The sequence below is a fragment of the Helianthus annuus genome, chromosome 9, assembly GCF_002127325.2.
Source record: "Helianthus annuus cultivar XRQ/B chromosome 9, HanXRQr2.0-SUNRISE, whole genome shotgun sequence".
Classification (NCBI taxonomy): Eukaryota; Viridiplantae; Streptophyta; class Magnoliopsida; order Asterales; family Asteraceae; genus Helianthus; species Helianthus annuus.
Window position 1 is genome coordinate 159,959,250 of NC_035441.2, and position 16,912 is coordinate 159,976,161.

The 16,912-nt window shown below is 35.0% G+C and overlaps 2 protein-coding genes and 1 long non-coding RNA gene across 3 annotated transcripts; 2 read left to right on the top strand and 1 right to left on the bottom strand.

The window, feature by feature from the left end:
• The first annotated feature begins 6,147 nt into the window (after positions 1–6,147).
• On the top strand, positions 6,148–7,465 carry LOC110879253 (probable galacturonosyltransferase-like 10). Its single transcript, XM_022127681.2, has one exon. The coding sequence runs from the start codon at positions 6,196–6,198 to the stop codon at positions 7,282–7,284; it is 1,089 nt and encodes a 362-aa protein (XP_021983373.1). The 5' UTR covers positions 6,148–6,195; the 3' UTR covers positions 7,285–7,465.
• LOC110879254 lies at positions 6,882–11,395 on the bottom strand. The gene is made up of 5 exons (XM_022127682.2): positions 10,030–11,395; positions 9,237–9,492; positions 8,015–8,113; positions 7,681–7,862; positions 6,882–7,590 (listed from the first exon to the last, which is right to left on the bottom strand). The coding sequence occupies exons 1-5, from the start codon at positions 10,443–10,445 to the stop codon at positions 7,515–7,517; spliced, it is 1,029 nt and encodes a 342-aa protein (XP_021983374.1). The 5' UTR covers positions 10,446–11,395; the 3' UTR covers positions 6,882–7,514.
• Positions 11,396–12,137: 742 nt separating this feature from the next.
• LOC110879255 lies at positions 12,138–14,499 on the top strand. Its single transcript, XR_002558569.2, has 3 exons — positions 12,138–12,532; positions 13,287–13,406; positions 14,120–14,499. It is a non-coding gene; the product is annotated as an uncharacterized LOC110879255 (long non-coding RNA).
• The last annotated feature ends 2,413 nt before the right edge of the window (positions 14,500–16,912 follow it).

Here is a 16,912-nt window from a genome sequence, read left to right on the forward strand (position 1 = left end):
TCTCTATCCTAATATCTTTAAAAACTTTGTCTTTGTCAATAGAGCACCACCCTGTTAGTAGAAATACCTTATGCTAGTTTCCCTTTTTCATTGCAAAAGTATTATGATTTTGTCATTTAACCATATTAGTTAGGGTTTGTGTTATATTCTGAAACTCCATTGGCATAAGGGGAGCTCGCCATGCCTCAAATTCACTAGAACACCATAGTGGCGTGTGAAGGTGAGTCGTGAGCCATGAATACATGAGGCACGGATCAGAGGTAGTGTGGTTGATTTTTTATTTTTATATTTTATTAGTTAGCTTTAAAAAAATACATTATTTTTTTCTTCTGAACATTCTGATATAAATATTAAACAAATTCATTTTTTATCTCAAAATAGCATTTGTTTGTATGGTAAAACAGTTTTCACATTTTTGGCGTGTGCATGAAGATGTCCATTTCATGTCCAACAGACTTTTGAAGATGTTATCAGTCGACTTTTATTTATTTATTGGTCATTTAAAAATATATAATAATAATAATAATTGACCAAAAAAGACCGCGAGTTAGTGTAGCTTAAAAATACCTATGGCATTATAGCCTAGTGGTATCTTGGTGGTGGGATAAGGCTTATGACCATTAGGTCATGGGTTCGATTCCCACAAAGGGGGTTTTTCCCAGATTCATTGGGTTTCCTCCTGAATTTGTGTATAGGCATTATTGCCTAGTGAAGATGGATATGATCGGGTGGTTCTGCTGGTGGCACAATGATACTCTAGTGGTCCGTCAGTGATCCAAATTTGCCGTTCAAAAAAAAAGTGTAACTTAAAAATAAAATAAAAACAATTAATATAACTTATTTTTGGTAGTTTTCTATTTTTATACAGTTTGTAATGATTTTAGATATTAATCATATATTTATGTTTTACTTTTACTAACCTTTTAATTATTATTTAGTAAGTAATATAATAATTTATAAAAAACCACTCACACTCACGATTGCACTCACCAGGTATAACCATGGTTGCAGAAGTTGTTAGGTGCTCACAGGTCGGTAGAATGGGGAGTTGCGAGTAACTCGGACATGATAAATTATAAAGAAATTAATTTTTCGAAAATTATATATGATGGGTTGGTAAAGTTCCAAGTCTTAACCGGTTTAATTTTGTTAAGTTATGTGAAATTTACTCTTGAACTGCATACTTTGATATTGTTTTTGCTTTGCAGGTATCGACAAGTTTAAGGTGCATTTAAGTACTTTGATATTGTTTTTGCTTTGCAGGTATCGACAGGTTTAAGGTGCATTTAAGAATTTTACCAGAGCTTTGGGGATGAAGTTAAGAAGTCCCAAGGGGATCAATTTGGAAGCAAACATTGTGGAACAAAAAGATAGGCTGACAAGAAACACTCAATGATTAAAACAGGCATATCTCGGGTTACGAAATGAGTTATGGGAGACATAATATATGAATCTTGAGTATCTTAGCGCGACGAATCTAAATATTAGGTTTTAAAAAGGTGAAAAAGTAGCCTTGGCATTGGCGACGCAATTCGGCATCAGGCGGCAGTCGATCGCGTCGCGAATTACTAGTGACATCGCCAACTCGATAGGTAATGACACCGACGCCAAAGCCTCTTTCAGTTTTGCTTTGCTGATTTTGTGGAAACAACTATTTTGACCAATTAAGAATGGGTTTCACCCCAACTCAAAATTATTCAGTCTTGGGATCTTTTGGGGAGCATCTTGCCAAGTTCTTGAGCTATCCATCATCCTATTGAAGAATCATCACCAAAAAACGAAGAATTGAAGATGATTTCCACCACCATGTTAGGCTAATCCACTTGTGTTCACCCCGTGTGTAGGTTTGTAAGTGTTTAGGATTTTATTTATGCACAATTGAGTTTGAACTTGTCCTTTATTATTGTTTTGATTGAGATTGTTGTTGTGATTGTAAGTATTGTCGTAAACTCGCGATTGTTAAGGTTTCTTTACACAATTGACATTGTTAGATAACAATTGCTTTTGTTTATCAAATCAACTAGTCTTTGTTTCGTGTTGTTAGTTTATAAGACATACAATTGTTCGTTATTTGTGTAGTGAAGGTTTTCTTGCACCATTTACATGCATTAGATGCTTGTTGATGTCCACGACTGGGTTTCGTTAACGAATCCAATCTATCATTTTGTTTTCCAGTAACCCAAATTCATTATATGTGATTAATTCTCTTTATTTGCAATCCGAAAACCCGGGTGTGATCATTGTTTTCCTTATTGTTTACAATCCAATTTGAACTACCATATTTGATAACCATTGTTTCAACTAAAGTTATTCTTTTAGTGTTTTACAAACCATTGGGAATCATATTATGGTTCCTACTTTCAAACAACTATTAAGACAAAAATTGCAAGCTTCATAATCTTTTTAATCGACTTAAAACCTAACCACTAATCACAAACACTCCGTAGTTCGACACCCTTCTTATAGGACATGGGTCACAATTATATAATAAAAATTATATAAATAAATATAAAAAAATTGTAAAGATACTCTCTTTACATAATTTTGGGAAATTGTAGTACATGAACCGTGTACAAATTCAAACGAAAATAAATATGAACTACAACATATTTAATAAAACAATCAATTCAAACCAATATCTTCAAAAGATATAGTCTTCAACTTGATCTTTAACGGTGTCTACTTGTATGGTTCGTTGTCTTTTCAGTCCGTTGTATAGGCTTCAACGAGGTCTTGAACCACGTCTTCTTGTACAATAATTTCCTACAAAAAGAACAAACAAATGTTGACGGTTGTGGCTGAGGCACGTGTTCAACACGCTTCCCTTAAAACAGATTTCGCGCCTCTACTAAAGACAACGCGTCTGTCTCCCAGGGTACAACAACCGAAGCAGTTTGTACTGCCGGAGAAGGCCACGCGCCCGAGGTTACACCGGATAAAAACATAGTGTTAGACCTTTTGGAAATTAAGAATAGAATTGTAGTTGAATCACGTAGAGAAACTTATCTCTATATGTTCCCGACATATGGGTCATCAAGTACTTCTTCTTCAAGAACTCTTCATGCATAACTTTATGTCTACTTCTTGTATTCTTACTCTTGTAGTTTTATGTATATAAAAAACATCAAGTTAGGCACATAGCCTACTTTTAATACAAAAGACATGAGGTAGAGAAAAGTCTCGCATAATTAGAGATTTATTAGTGACATAAACTCTAATAAAAACTAATAAATTGACATAAAAACTCTACTTAAGAGTTTATGTTACATATGAAGAGTCTAGTCCTTAATTAGAGATTTATTAGAGATATAAACTCTAATAAAAATTAAAAAATTGACATAAAAACTCTACTTAAGAGTTTATGTTTCATATGAATAGTCTAGTAAATAATTATAATTTCAATAAATTATAATCTCACTAAATTAATATCCATTCATAATATCTAAATTTCCAACACTTCTTACCGCTCACTAATTAATTAAAGGTACTAAGGAACACACTTCTTCTCTATCTTTGACCGGTACCTCTGACGCCGGTCAATATATATGTTAAACATCATAATTTTACATATTTTTGTAACAAAATACTTGAATACCAATATAAATAAAAGAATGCACTTATTCAAATACCAAAGTATTTGAAATATTGATATTCATTTCTTGAAAAATGATATTCGTTAATTAATATTACAGAGTTAGAAATTATGTTTTATTTTTATTTAAATCAAACTTGTCTCGAGTTGACCGACAAAATCCGGTTCTAGTCGAGGTTGGCCGCCTTTAATCAATTCCGAGTAATTAGGTGAAGTTAAAGAAATTCGCCTCGACACTGTACCTTGTAGTGATTACTCGGTCGCCTAAACCTAGTTTTACAACATTAACACATAGTTAGAAGAGTAAGTGACTTTCATCCTTACTATGGAAGAGATTAAGCATCAATTCACTTGGGGAGGGACATGTAACATACGCAAAATTAGACGAGTGGCTTGGGAAAAAGTTCTAAGATCGAAACGCATGGGCCATTTGGGCTTAGACCACCCGTAGTGGGGCGGTATTTAAAAAAAAATTGAAAAAAAACGCCCGGGGACCATTACACCCGGTGTTTTTTGAGCGTTATTTTCGAAAAAAAAGTCGTTTGGCGTTGTTTAAACAACGCTTTGGAGACACCTGGAAATTGTGCCGGAAGGAGACGAAAGTTAGCCGGAAGAAGATGGAACGCAGAGGAGTTGTGCCGGAAAACCTGCAACTTTGGTCCCTGTAGCCGGAAATAAACGAAGAAGAAGATGGAAGGCAGAGGAGGTTTAAAAGGTTTCGTTTTGACAACTTTGGTCCCTGTAGTTTAGATATGGTTTTAAAGATGGAGATAAGTTTTTTTATTTTCTGTTTTTTTCAGTTTTTTTATTTTTAGTTTTTTTTTTTATTTCAAGTAGTGTAATTTTTATTTTAAATTAATGAAGATTTTTATGTTTTAAATTAAAAAAAAATAATTGTGAAATAATGCCCCATGGGCGTTATTGGAATAATGCCCCACTACGCAACTTTTGCAATAATGCCCCATGCTGACTGTACTGGCACGTGTCGAATAATGCCCCATGGTGGGGGCATTATTTTGTTTAACCACTACACATGGTCTTAGAAAGCAATTGGGATCTCCTCATGAAATGGTGACGCCTGGACTAAAGTTATTGTATCTATCCATGGTGTTAGTAAGAGACGCAACATCATTCCGATTATCATGCAATTAACTCTAAAACTTAATAATATAAAGTTGTTATGAAAAGCTTCAATTGGGTACTTGTTAAGCGTCGATATGAAGTCCAGACCCCATGTGCATGTGAAAAATTAAATACGGTAGATATGACCTAGATACATTGAATCTACATTTAGCAAATGATTATTTTTTATATTTATATTTCAGTTTTTAAAAATTCATAAGAAAGAAAAGCTACATGAATAATATTGTAGTGGTAAGTGGAAACACCCAGGTCTCGGTATGTGGTATTATTCAAAAAGTCCAAATTTAGACATAGCAGAGAATCAATGCTTGCCACCAAGAGTAATAATATTATTTTATTCAAAGGGTTCATCATATCGACAGGACTTCACTTGCTACTTTGTTAATCTAGTATCAGACTTTGAAGATAATAGTCAAGTCTCAAGAAAACAAAATCAATTTCTGTTCTACTTCATAATCATACGCATAGTTTTTCATCTTTTATGGTCTCTAATAGTAATTTTATTATAATAAAACTCTTGTTATAACTTATACGGATCAGATATCTAACCAATTTGTGTCGAGCCTGTTTTTGACATGTTTAACCTATTTTATACCACCCGCCAACAAGATTCAACACAATTACAAATTGATTACTAACCCGTTTGACACATTTAGATAAAATGGTTAAATTGATCGTGTTCGGGTTTACTCAAATTTAATTCTGTGCCGGTTAGGGTTAATATTTTTGACACACAAATGTATTGTGTTTGGGTTAAACAATTTAACCCTTCAGCCCGTAACTCACCAACCCGACATGATTGACATCTAGTGGTGCTTTTGATGCTAACAAAACTCTCACAAATAATAGATAACCACTATATTTATTTATCTAATAAATAAATGTAGCGGTTATCTAAAAGAGTTGTTATTTGCAATGATGCTAACAAAACTCTCACAAATAAAAAGACAGCCTGTGTTATAAATTTTAATAACATATTATGATAATAGAAAATAATTCGCATATTTTATATTAACATGTCTTTTTTTTTAAAGGCCAACAAAGCAATTATATATATACAGATGCTAACAAATGTTAGACATACACCAAATTACATCCACCCAGATGCAGCCTAAAAGAAACAACCAATTGCTACATTAAACCCCCATACTTATATTAACATGTCTTAATTTGAATGACGGAATATCAAATAATGCAAGAGAACAGAACCAGGCACGTGGTAACATGGAAATCAATGATACAATAAAACATCATGTATTGTCATTCTCCTCGAACCTTCCAACTTTGATTTTTCAATTCAAACCTATTTTCCAATCACCCCCCTCCACTTTCCCCACCCTTCCATTCCACCCCTTCCGCGTCCCAAACAAAACGCGTTTTCCTCACATCAACATAAATACCCAAAACCCTCTTCATCTTCCTCAACAACATTTTCAATCCCTTATACAACACCTTATGAAATGCTTCGGTTTAAATCTCTTGGTGTTGCTTTTATGCTGATTATTAATATTATTATTACTATTGTTCCTCTGTTTCTTGTACCAACAAATGCGATTCGTTCAATCCCTAAAACAACACCTTCAACAATCCAACTTTATGGGACTGCAACTACCAACGTACAATACAACGAAGCACCGGAGTACTTCAACGGTGCTCAATGTACAACCACCACTGCATCTATCATCCACGTGGCAATGACTCTTGATTTCAACTATTTGAGAGGATCTGTAGCTGCTGTTCATTCGATTCTAAAACACACTTCATGTCCGGAAAATCTTTACTTCCATTTCATTGCATCGGCTTCCAAATCGCCCAGACCCGAAGACTTGACCCGGATCATCAAAACCATATTTCCATATTTGGGTTTTACGGTTTATAGTTTCGATGACAGTCTTGTGAAAGATCTGATCTCGTATTCGATTCGAGAAGCACTTGAGGATCCGTTGAATTATGCCAGAACATACTTGGGTGATATACTTGATCCGAGTGTGACCCGAGTGATTTATCTGGATTCGGATGTTATCATGGTTGATGATATACAGAAGCTTTGGTCGGTTTCGTTAACTGGGTCAACAGCGATTGGGGCTCCGGTTTACTGTCATGCGAATTTTACCAAGTATTTTACCGATAGGTTTTGGTATGATTCGAGTTTGTCGAGTGTGTTTGAAGGGAAGAAGCCTTGTTATTTCAATACAGGGGTGATGGTGATGGATTTGGTGAAGTGGAGGAAGGAGGATTACAGAGGGAGGATTGAGAAATGGATGAAGATTCAAAAGGAGGAGAGGATATACGAATTGGGTTCGCTTCCGCCGTTTTTGTTGGTGTTTGGCGGTGATGTGGCGGCCATCGATCATAGGTGGAACCAGCATGGGCTTGGTGGGAACAATAGGGTTCATAGTTGTAGGTTGTTGCATCCGGGTCCGATTAGTTTGTTGCATTGGAGCGGGAAGGGGAAACCGTGGGTGAGACTAGACGCGGGTGACCCGTGTCCGGTTGATGAGCTATGGGCTCCTTATGATCTTTCTAAACACTCTAAACAACTATTGTGATGATGGTGATGATGGTGGTGGGGGTGGAAGAGGCTTTGTATTTTGGTTGTTTGTAATTTGATTCATTCTTTTTTGTTGTATATTGTTTTTCTTGAAATTTTGTTTGGCAGAGAATTAGAGATTCTTTTTGTACATCTATATATAAATGAATATGAGAGGAAAACATTGATTTTAGGTATCATAATTCATAACTAAGTATAAGCACACACAGTCTATGTCGCAATGGATGATCATATGAAGCCAACTGCACATCTTAGATACAATCTGTTCTCCAAGCCTCTTAACTGATGACCTAAAAGCATACACCTGTAGAAGATTGTGTTGTTAACTACCTAAATATAGACCATTGACACACATGTAACAAAGAAACATGCTCCTACTAGATGTTATACTAACCAGAAAAGCAGTTTCGCAAGATGATCCCGTGTTTCACAGAAGCTTTCTTGGACTACTTCTGAATTTCCCATTAAACCAGAGGTGGTGATGTCTTCCTTAAATACTCTTCTTGATGCACAATGAACAAGTTGTTGTAGAATTCCTTTTACTTGTGAAGATGATGGTCTTGATAGCTCATCTAACTGTTGAAACCAAATATACAAATGAGTTACCGGCTTTGGAAACTAACACACATACACATAGAGGGTCGTTCATTTCAGAACCAATACGGTGAGAAGTGAGAACCACTTTAACCCTTGTACTATTTATATATGCAAGTTACATTGATTAGTACCATGTCTGAATCCAAGGATCGCAAGTACTTCAATATATCATTGTTACTTTCTTTTGCGTATCTGATTTGCATAATTTCCTGCTTCTGAGTGTGCAGATCCTGAAAGAAAGGTATAACACACAATCAGAAAAATCTTTGCATCAAGCTCCATCACAGATTTACAGCCATAAAGTCAAATTAAAGTAGAGCCACTTAAGAAACCCAACTTTTATATGTAAAAAAAGCGGTAGCAAACGGTTCGGTAACGGCTAGGAAATTAAAACTCTAAATAAAACGGATAGATCTAACGGTCTCTTGTGATACAGAATCACCACACAAGAAAACGATTAGGGCAAAACTAAATGAGAATCAAGATACAGATACACCACTTGACTCTAATCTAGGCTCCAAGAACATCATTCAAACATGCCAAGTTTGAACTAGCAAGGAATAATATTAACTCAAACTCATAATCCAATGAGTAAAATTAACATAGATATTTTCACAAAACAAAAACCACCCCTTTGCATCTTGCCATTTGCTCGTAGCCTCGTACACATAGAAAATAAAAAAAATAAAAAAAAGAAAAAAAAAAGAAACTGGCCCAATACCTAAAAACATGCAAACTGACTTTGACCACTACCACAAACTTTGAACTAAAATGCAGGAAAATAAAAAGAAGGAAACATGGGAATTAAGTTGCATAAATTGGAAATAAAAACAAGGCTCTAATTTGCTGCAGATGGGTCGGATCATGGCGGGTCTTCGGATTCGGATGCGGGTAAAAATGTGACCCAGTTAACCCATTTCAGTAACCGAACCTGATGTATATCAAAAGCCATTGGCCTTTCTTTTGTTGTTATATCTTCCATATGCGAATATATATTAATTTTTGTTATTTCTATCGATATGTGCAGGAAATACAAAATTTGCAAAAAACTTCAGCTTGTTAAGGGTTTTCGAGTCGATTCAAACCGGCTCGTCTAGCTTTGAGCCCAAACCCAAGCTCGAGTTGAAGCAACCCTAATTTTGGGTAGATCATAGTTGTTAATGGTGAATAGCGATAAGGTACCTATATGCTACATAGCGAATGGCAATAAATAGCGGGCGCTATTTTATAAACAGCGATACATCTTAACGACAAACATTGTTCACTAAAAACCAGAACTTATTTCACCTTAATATAACCTATATTATACTACAAAATCATGAAAACTGAAAGATAAATTTGCAGGCGTCTCACCTTCTTGGCTGTAGCTAGCTCTGATTCCAATTCCTGAATGTAATTCCTAGCATCAGGAGACAAATCACCGAAACAACTTTCAAGGTTCAATCTCTCTAATTCTTCATAACAATACTCCATCTCAACATTATCCTCCTCACTCTGATCCTTGGTAACATCATTATTACAATTACAATTGCCTGGATTCAACCGCTTCGAAGATGTTTCAAAGTTCCTCATCAACGTAACTCTGTACTCAGCGTTCCACAACGTGTACCTAAACAACACACCAGGAGTGTTAAGTAATTGAATCGCATTCGAAAAATTCGAAATTCGACTTGATTCGAATTCTAGTATCAAGGTTTGAAATTTGTTTTTATAAATTTGAATTCGATTCGCACCGAATACGATACGATTTTCAATACGAGCCGATTTGAAATTCGAATTTAAATTATATATATTTTTATTTTTATATACATATATGATATATATATACACACACAAATGGAAAAAGCTTCTAATTTTAGGCCAAAATCCAGATGAAATACATAAGTCCATTATCCATATTCAATTTTATATTTCGGCTTTTAGAGTTTTAGTTCATAGATTTTATAGTTCCATATCTGACTTTATTCACAATAGAACAGTATTTTTGGTGAATTCGAATTCGAGTTTCAATTACGAATTTAATCAAATTTAGAATTCAAATTCGAATACCTGGTAAATACAAAAAAAATATTTGAAAATTTGTTATTCCACAAAATAAATAGCTTATTGAGGAAAGAAATAGACAATTTGATGAACAAAATGTTACCCTGTGATTAACGAAGAAGCAAGTAATCGAACAAGAGGACGTTTAGAAACGCTAATCTTGACAGATAATTGATCAGACGGTAGCAAACCTAACATCGCAGAAATCATACGTTTCATTGAGTCTTTAACAGGATCAGAAACGCCTTTTGATATCACAGAAGTGTCCATAGGTTCAATCTGCTTCAACATGTTTGCAATAACTGAAAATTCACGGTAGAATGAGTTAGTGGGTAAAAAATCCTCACCACCGCCGGAGATACGGCAGTTGATTGCGGCAGCAGAACCGGAACGGTAAGGAAGCAGTGGGCGGAAGAGGAGATGGAGAGAATAAGGATGTGGAAGTGGTTTGTGGTGGGTGATTGAGAGGTGTGTGAGCCGGTGAAACGGTAGAGATGTGGAGGAAGCTGCTGCTGCCATTGATATGAGTGGTTAATGGTGGCGGTTTTCCGGTACGGTGGGGTTTTGTGGTGTTCCGGCCCACGTTATTTCTCAACCACCTACGCGGTTGCAAATTATGTTTTGAAGTCTTGCGGTTTTTCCTATGCTCGCTATGGGTCGGCTCGGATTGGCGATGGGTCGGGTCAAAATCAAAGTTAAAACCTTATTATCATATTAGAGTTAAATGAATGGTTGGTCCTGTGGGTTGCAAATATTCCAGACTTGCTACCAGTGGTTTACTAATTACAGAGTTGGTCTCAGTGGTTGTAAATTTTGCACTCGGGTGATCCTTATCACTAACATATGTTAAATATCTCAGTTAGGTACGTGTTAAATGACCATATTGCCCTTAACAATTAAAAAAAGATGGGCCCACCCCTCATCTTCTTCTTCTTCCTCCTCTCACAATCTCTTTCTCTCTAAACCCACCATCACCACTTCTACCTTCAACCCATCACCACTTCTACCTTCAACCCATCACCACCTCCACCGCCACCTTAACCCTGCAATAGAGCGTGTGCCAGATTCATTTGACCTAATTCTTTCATCTGCACACAAACAGTTACACAATCCACCTCCTATCTCCAGTTACCCCTACACCAACCTCTCCACTCTTACCGCCTACACCCAGTTTCCCATTCATCCTATAAATACCCCCATCGTCATCCAGTTTCCAAAAATATTCCACTAATCAGTACCGGAGGGCGGCTAGTGTGATTCGTTTTCCGGCAGATTCATTTGACCTAATTCTCGAAACAGAGCGTGTGCCAGATTCGTTTTCCAGCCAAATTCATTTGCAAAGGGGTCCCAATTGAATGAAGTGATGTTGAAGAAGAACCTTTATATGATGGGTCGATCTGATTAATTGATTTTGGGTTTTATTTCATTGATGGTTGCATTAGATAGGGTTTATGGTTGGTCATTAGATAGGGGTGGGGTGGGGTGGGTTGAAGGTGACTGTGGAGGTGGTGGTGGGTTGAAGGTGACGGTGGAGGTGGAGGTGGAGGTGGTGGATTGAAGGTGGTGGTGGTGGGTTAAAGGTGGTGGTGGGTTTTAAAGAGAGTGGAGGAAGAAGATGAGGGTGAGTTATCTTTATTTTTTATTTTTTTATTGTTCAGGGGCAATCTAGTCATTTCGCATACATTTAACTGAGAAAATTAACATGGGTTAGTGATAAAGATCACCCGAGTACAAAATTTGTAACCCTTGGGACCAACTCTGTAATTAGTAAACCACTAGAACCAAGTCTGCAATATTTGCAAACCACAGAGACCAACCATGCATTTAACTCTGTCATATCATGATTTAGCCATATTAACCCTTTAATGATTTTGACCTTAACACTAATTTTGTTACTTTTTTTACAATTAAGTGTAAGGGTAATTAGATAATTATATACCTTATGAGTTGTTTTTTTTTATAATTACAAAGTTCTTTTAATATTTAAGAGATTATTATTACAATTACTCAAGTTTTTTTTTTTATTATTTCGTTAACTTCACGATTATTTTTAACAAAATACGTTTTAAATACATAAATAAATATGTATGTTTTCCTTAACCATTTGTTGTTTATAAACGTCGTTTTATAATCATTTATGTTTTTTATTTTTTTAAAAAACCATCTATCGTTTATAAAAAAATGTTCCTTTTTAAATCCCTTGTCTTTTTTAAATCGCCCCTTTTAAAGTTTTTTTAAACAGTTCATATTATACCGTTCTTTTTAAAATCGTTTGTTTTACAACCGTTTTTGAAATCGTTCATTAAAACCTATATAAAAAAGCAAGTACTTTGTGCATATGTTGGTTGTAACCTGTGCTTTGGGAGTGTTTCAAAGGTGTACATCCAGGTATTTGTTACATACCTTCTCTCCCTTTCAGTCCAAAACCACTGCCACTCATCTCATCCCGTTTGAAGATCAGTACCAACCACCGCCGACGAAAGCAGTCCTTAAACTTTTAAACCCTAAAATCAAACCTCTCGAAATACGGTGAGCAAAGAAGTTGTCAAGGTTTATGTTAAACCCTAAGAAAAGGCCATACCCCTGTTTCTTCGTGTCTTTCTCAGGTATGTTTTTTTATTAGAGGTTTTGGTTTTCTGGTGGTTTTGCTTGCTTCATTCATGGCGGTGGCTTTTGTTTCGCCGCCGGTTGTGGGTATTGTTGCCTTGATTATGTTGGCTTAATGATGGTGGTTGATCTTTATGTAAGCCTTACCCTTTTTGTATGATCTGTGATGTTGATGTTGATGTTGATGTTGATGTTGACACTTGAGTTGCGATTAAGGGATGTAGGAAGCCGTTGCCGGAGACCTATGGCGGTTACGACGAACGACGTGATCAAGCCGTCTCCGGCGTCTGTTCTATGTCGTGGGTCTCCGGTGACCACGGTTATATAAGCGCTTATACATGTTTCTTTGCCCTATGTTTCCCTCTGTTTTACGCTTGATTGCGATTCCGATTGTGTCCAATGCGATGTTTAAGTATCTATTGGTTTTGTTTCATCTTTAGTTTATTGCTATTAATCTGAATATATACGTGTGATTGATGAATGGATGCTACTTAATCGATTACCTTTTGTATAGGTAAATATGATGGGCTATGGTCAACCAGTTTCATTCATTGCGCTCTAATTTGAAATCAATGAAACTCCCTGAACCATAAGAAACCCTTTCACTTAACTCCTCTAAATATGATATTGAATTATGTTATTTGAATATTACATTACGTATGATGTAAATACATAATGACTTGGCGAAACTTACTTGGGTTGTAATTCAATGTAAGCCAGATGTGTCTTTGCTGATGAAACTGATATTTGCAGTCAGAGGATGAGGTGCGGACCCGTTGGGGGCTATGGTCTATGATGAAACTGGTGACGCAAATTATGACTTGGTTTACTTATGTTCCGTGCTCTACCTGTGAACAATGTGGCAAGCATCAGGTACATCTTTTTTTTAGTGGTGAAGTAAATTTAACGCTTATTAATAATTAGGCATGTGATGACTTTATTTTTCGGTTTTTGTCTTGTGATTTCCATTCGTTATAACATTTTAAAGACAAGTATATATGTCTATGAAATTTTAGCATATGAATATCATTGTCATCTTCTCTAAAGGGTTTATTTGGAAAATTTACCACAAAAATGTTTATGTTCTTGCAAGATCATCTGTACTTGATCATTAAACTGTTTTGTTTTATATTTCCATTTTTTAGTTGTCAACAAAATAGATGCTGTACTTACCGAAGAGTAGCTTGATAAATAGAATGGCTATTTAGTGGGAGTATTAATCTATATTAGATCAGAATGCACATATGAAATATGGGCTTCTATGAGTTACATTTATCTATAGACATCTGCGTAGGTGTTTTTCTTTATTGGATGTTTTAAATTATTGCCAAATGGGAGTGTCATTGCTGATCATTCTCATAAAAAATGGAAATGCCCATGGTCATGTTCATGGTCTCAAGGTCAACGCTTGAGACATTTTTTAAACAGTTTGCTAAATGGATAGGTTGGTTCAGGATTCCCTTTAATTTTGATATAGATAGTTTCAATTGTTTTTAACTAGACCCGTTTGACCCGTTAAATTCAAAACATTTACGAAGTTTGTCATCTTGGTTACATTTTCTATACGTTTTTTTTAATTGTAGCAGGTAGTTTTACATTTATGGTTGAATGGATAATAGACCGATATGAGGCAAACGGGTCAGTCGCGTAACGGGTAAAAAGACAAACTTTTATACGGGTATCAGTTGTGCAAAGAGTGATCAGTTTCAGCCTTCGGGTTTATAGAGATTGAGATGAGAGAATATCAAAGACTCTGCTTAATCAGATATCACATGAGAAAGAAAATGATACATAAGTGTTTTTACGCTGATAAAGAAGGTTGCAGAAAAGGGTATAGCTTTGTTTTGTACATCTTGGATGTATAGGTTAGACGATGTAACTATGGAACATTGGTGTAACAAATGTATGGGTTTATTTGGTATGACACATATGAATAGCTCACCGCCGCATTGTGGCGGGTAATAAATCCTAGTTTTATAAAATTTGTATTCAATTTACTTATAGTCGTTAGGGAAAAAGAACGTCAAAAAGCGTTTTTTACAAAAAAAAAAACGATATCTTAAAAAAATAAGTTAACAAGTGTAAGGTTATAAAAAGCGCACAAATTTAATAAATAAAAGATTAAAAAATAATAAATTTTGAACAAACGAACGGGTCAAAAAAATGGAAGATTTGAAAAAAGATAAACCATTCTAAAAAAAGTTTGAAAAACGAACAATCTTTTGCAAACTTTTTATTAAAATAGTTCATCTTTTTTCAAATCTTCCATTTCTTTTGTTTTCAATACATATCGTTTTTTAAAAATTTTAAAATGAACGACTTAGAAAAGCGAATTATTTAAAAAAGTTTAAAAAACAAACGATTTTAAAAAGAATGATATAAAATGAAATGTTTAAAAAAACTTGAAAAAGATCAATTAGAAAAAACAAATAGTTTAAAAAAAACAATTTCAGAACCGAAAGATGGATTTACAAAAATGTTAAAAAACGAATAGTTTTAAAACCGACGTCTATAAAAAAACAAACAGTTAAAGAAAATATATATTTGTTTGTATATTTGAAACATATTTTGTTAAATAATAATCGTGAAAATAAAGAAATAACAAAAAAAAATTGAGTAATTGCATTAATAATCTCTTAAATATTGAAAGAACTTTGTTAGGATCTGAGGCTCTCATGATTGTGTTTGTTTGTGTAATTTGAACAAATCAATAGATATGAATTGAGATTAAATGCAGCGGAAATGAAAACAAACTTTGTAAACACAGTCAAAAGGAAAATTGTTTTGATAAACACATGCTTCACATTAAGTCGAATGATTACAGATCAAATCAAAAGGTTACAAAGCATGCTTACAAACTAAACTCCTCCTCAGCCTAATGCTCCATGGTTGATTGCACAAGATGAAAGGATTGGATTAGAGGAAAAGAACTCACTCCATCAATCAAATGTAACAGTACAGGGCACTGTTCCATTTATAGGCAAATCAAACCACTGAAGCATCTCAGCTGATGTCACCATGAAAGTGACATCTAACAACCTAACAATCTGTAACCACTGATACATATAACTACTGCTTAGCTAAACACTGATACTATTACAATAGACAAAGTAAACAACTGTTTCTTTATTCCACTGCTTCATTCCAAGCAGGGCTTTGGTCTTTAGCAGCACTTGACTTAGGTCAGTAGATTAAGGAGCAGCACTTTGTCTTCAGCAGTTGTTGTACATAAGCAATATTTAATGGGCAGCAGTTGTAGTATATAAACAGTGGATGAGGGCCATCAGATGTTATAACCACTTTCAAGGGGAAAGTCTAATGTAAACAGCTGCTTATGATGAATCCACTGTTGTGAACCGGTTTTGGCTCTCATTATCTGTTCCTCTGATAGGGTTCAATCCCAACAAACTTTTTAATTAAAAAAACAGCCCCTAAGGTATATAATGACCCAATTACGCTTACACTTAACTACAAAAAAGTAACAAAGTTAGTGTTAGGAGCCAAAACCGTTATAAAATGCAAGCTTCGAGTCTAATATGTCAAAAAATTCCTTTTAGGCTAAAATGGTTAAACTGGCTAAACCACAGGGGCCAAAATAGTAATTTGCTCTATTACAAATCTTGTCGTTATCGTTTAAATGGTTAACCTCATTTGCTTTTTTCAGTTCAACTAAAGACTTTTTTTATCTTTTTATTTATCCGTATATTTAATTTATTATAGGTTCAAAATACAACTTAGGTAGTGTTCGTTTCGTAATGTAGTAGAATTGAAATTTGCAAAGAAATTGAAATTTGATCTGGAATATAGGTGTGTTCATTTCACATAATTGAATGAAATATGGATGAAATTAGAATGTACTTTTCGTTTCTTATATTTTTGTTAGATTCCAAGTCCTTTTTATGTTGAAACGAACAACTTAGGATGCGTTTGGTTCGTATGAATTCAATGGAATTTAAGGGAATTGAAATCTGAATTTCATCTTTTAAGATGTTAGGTTCACAGAATTCACTAGAATTGGAATCTCAATTCCAATCTTCATGTGTTTGGTTGATAAGGGAATTAAAATTGGAATTGGGCATGAAATTCTTTTAACTAAAGGAATTCAAAATCTTTCCTATAGGTAAAGGAATTAAAGTAAATTCATTGGAATTTTCGATCGCTTCGACCCGCATCGTTTCAATCAGAACGCTTTCGACCCATACCATTTTGATGCGAACAGTTTTGATCCGTACCGTTTCCACCCGAACCATTTCGACCTGTACCGTTTCAACTGGAATCGTTTTGACGCGTACCGTTTCCACCCGAACCGTTTACGCGTACCTTTGGAACCGAACCGTTTTGATGCTATCGTTTCAACTCGAATAGTTTAGAACCAAACC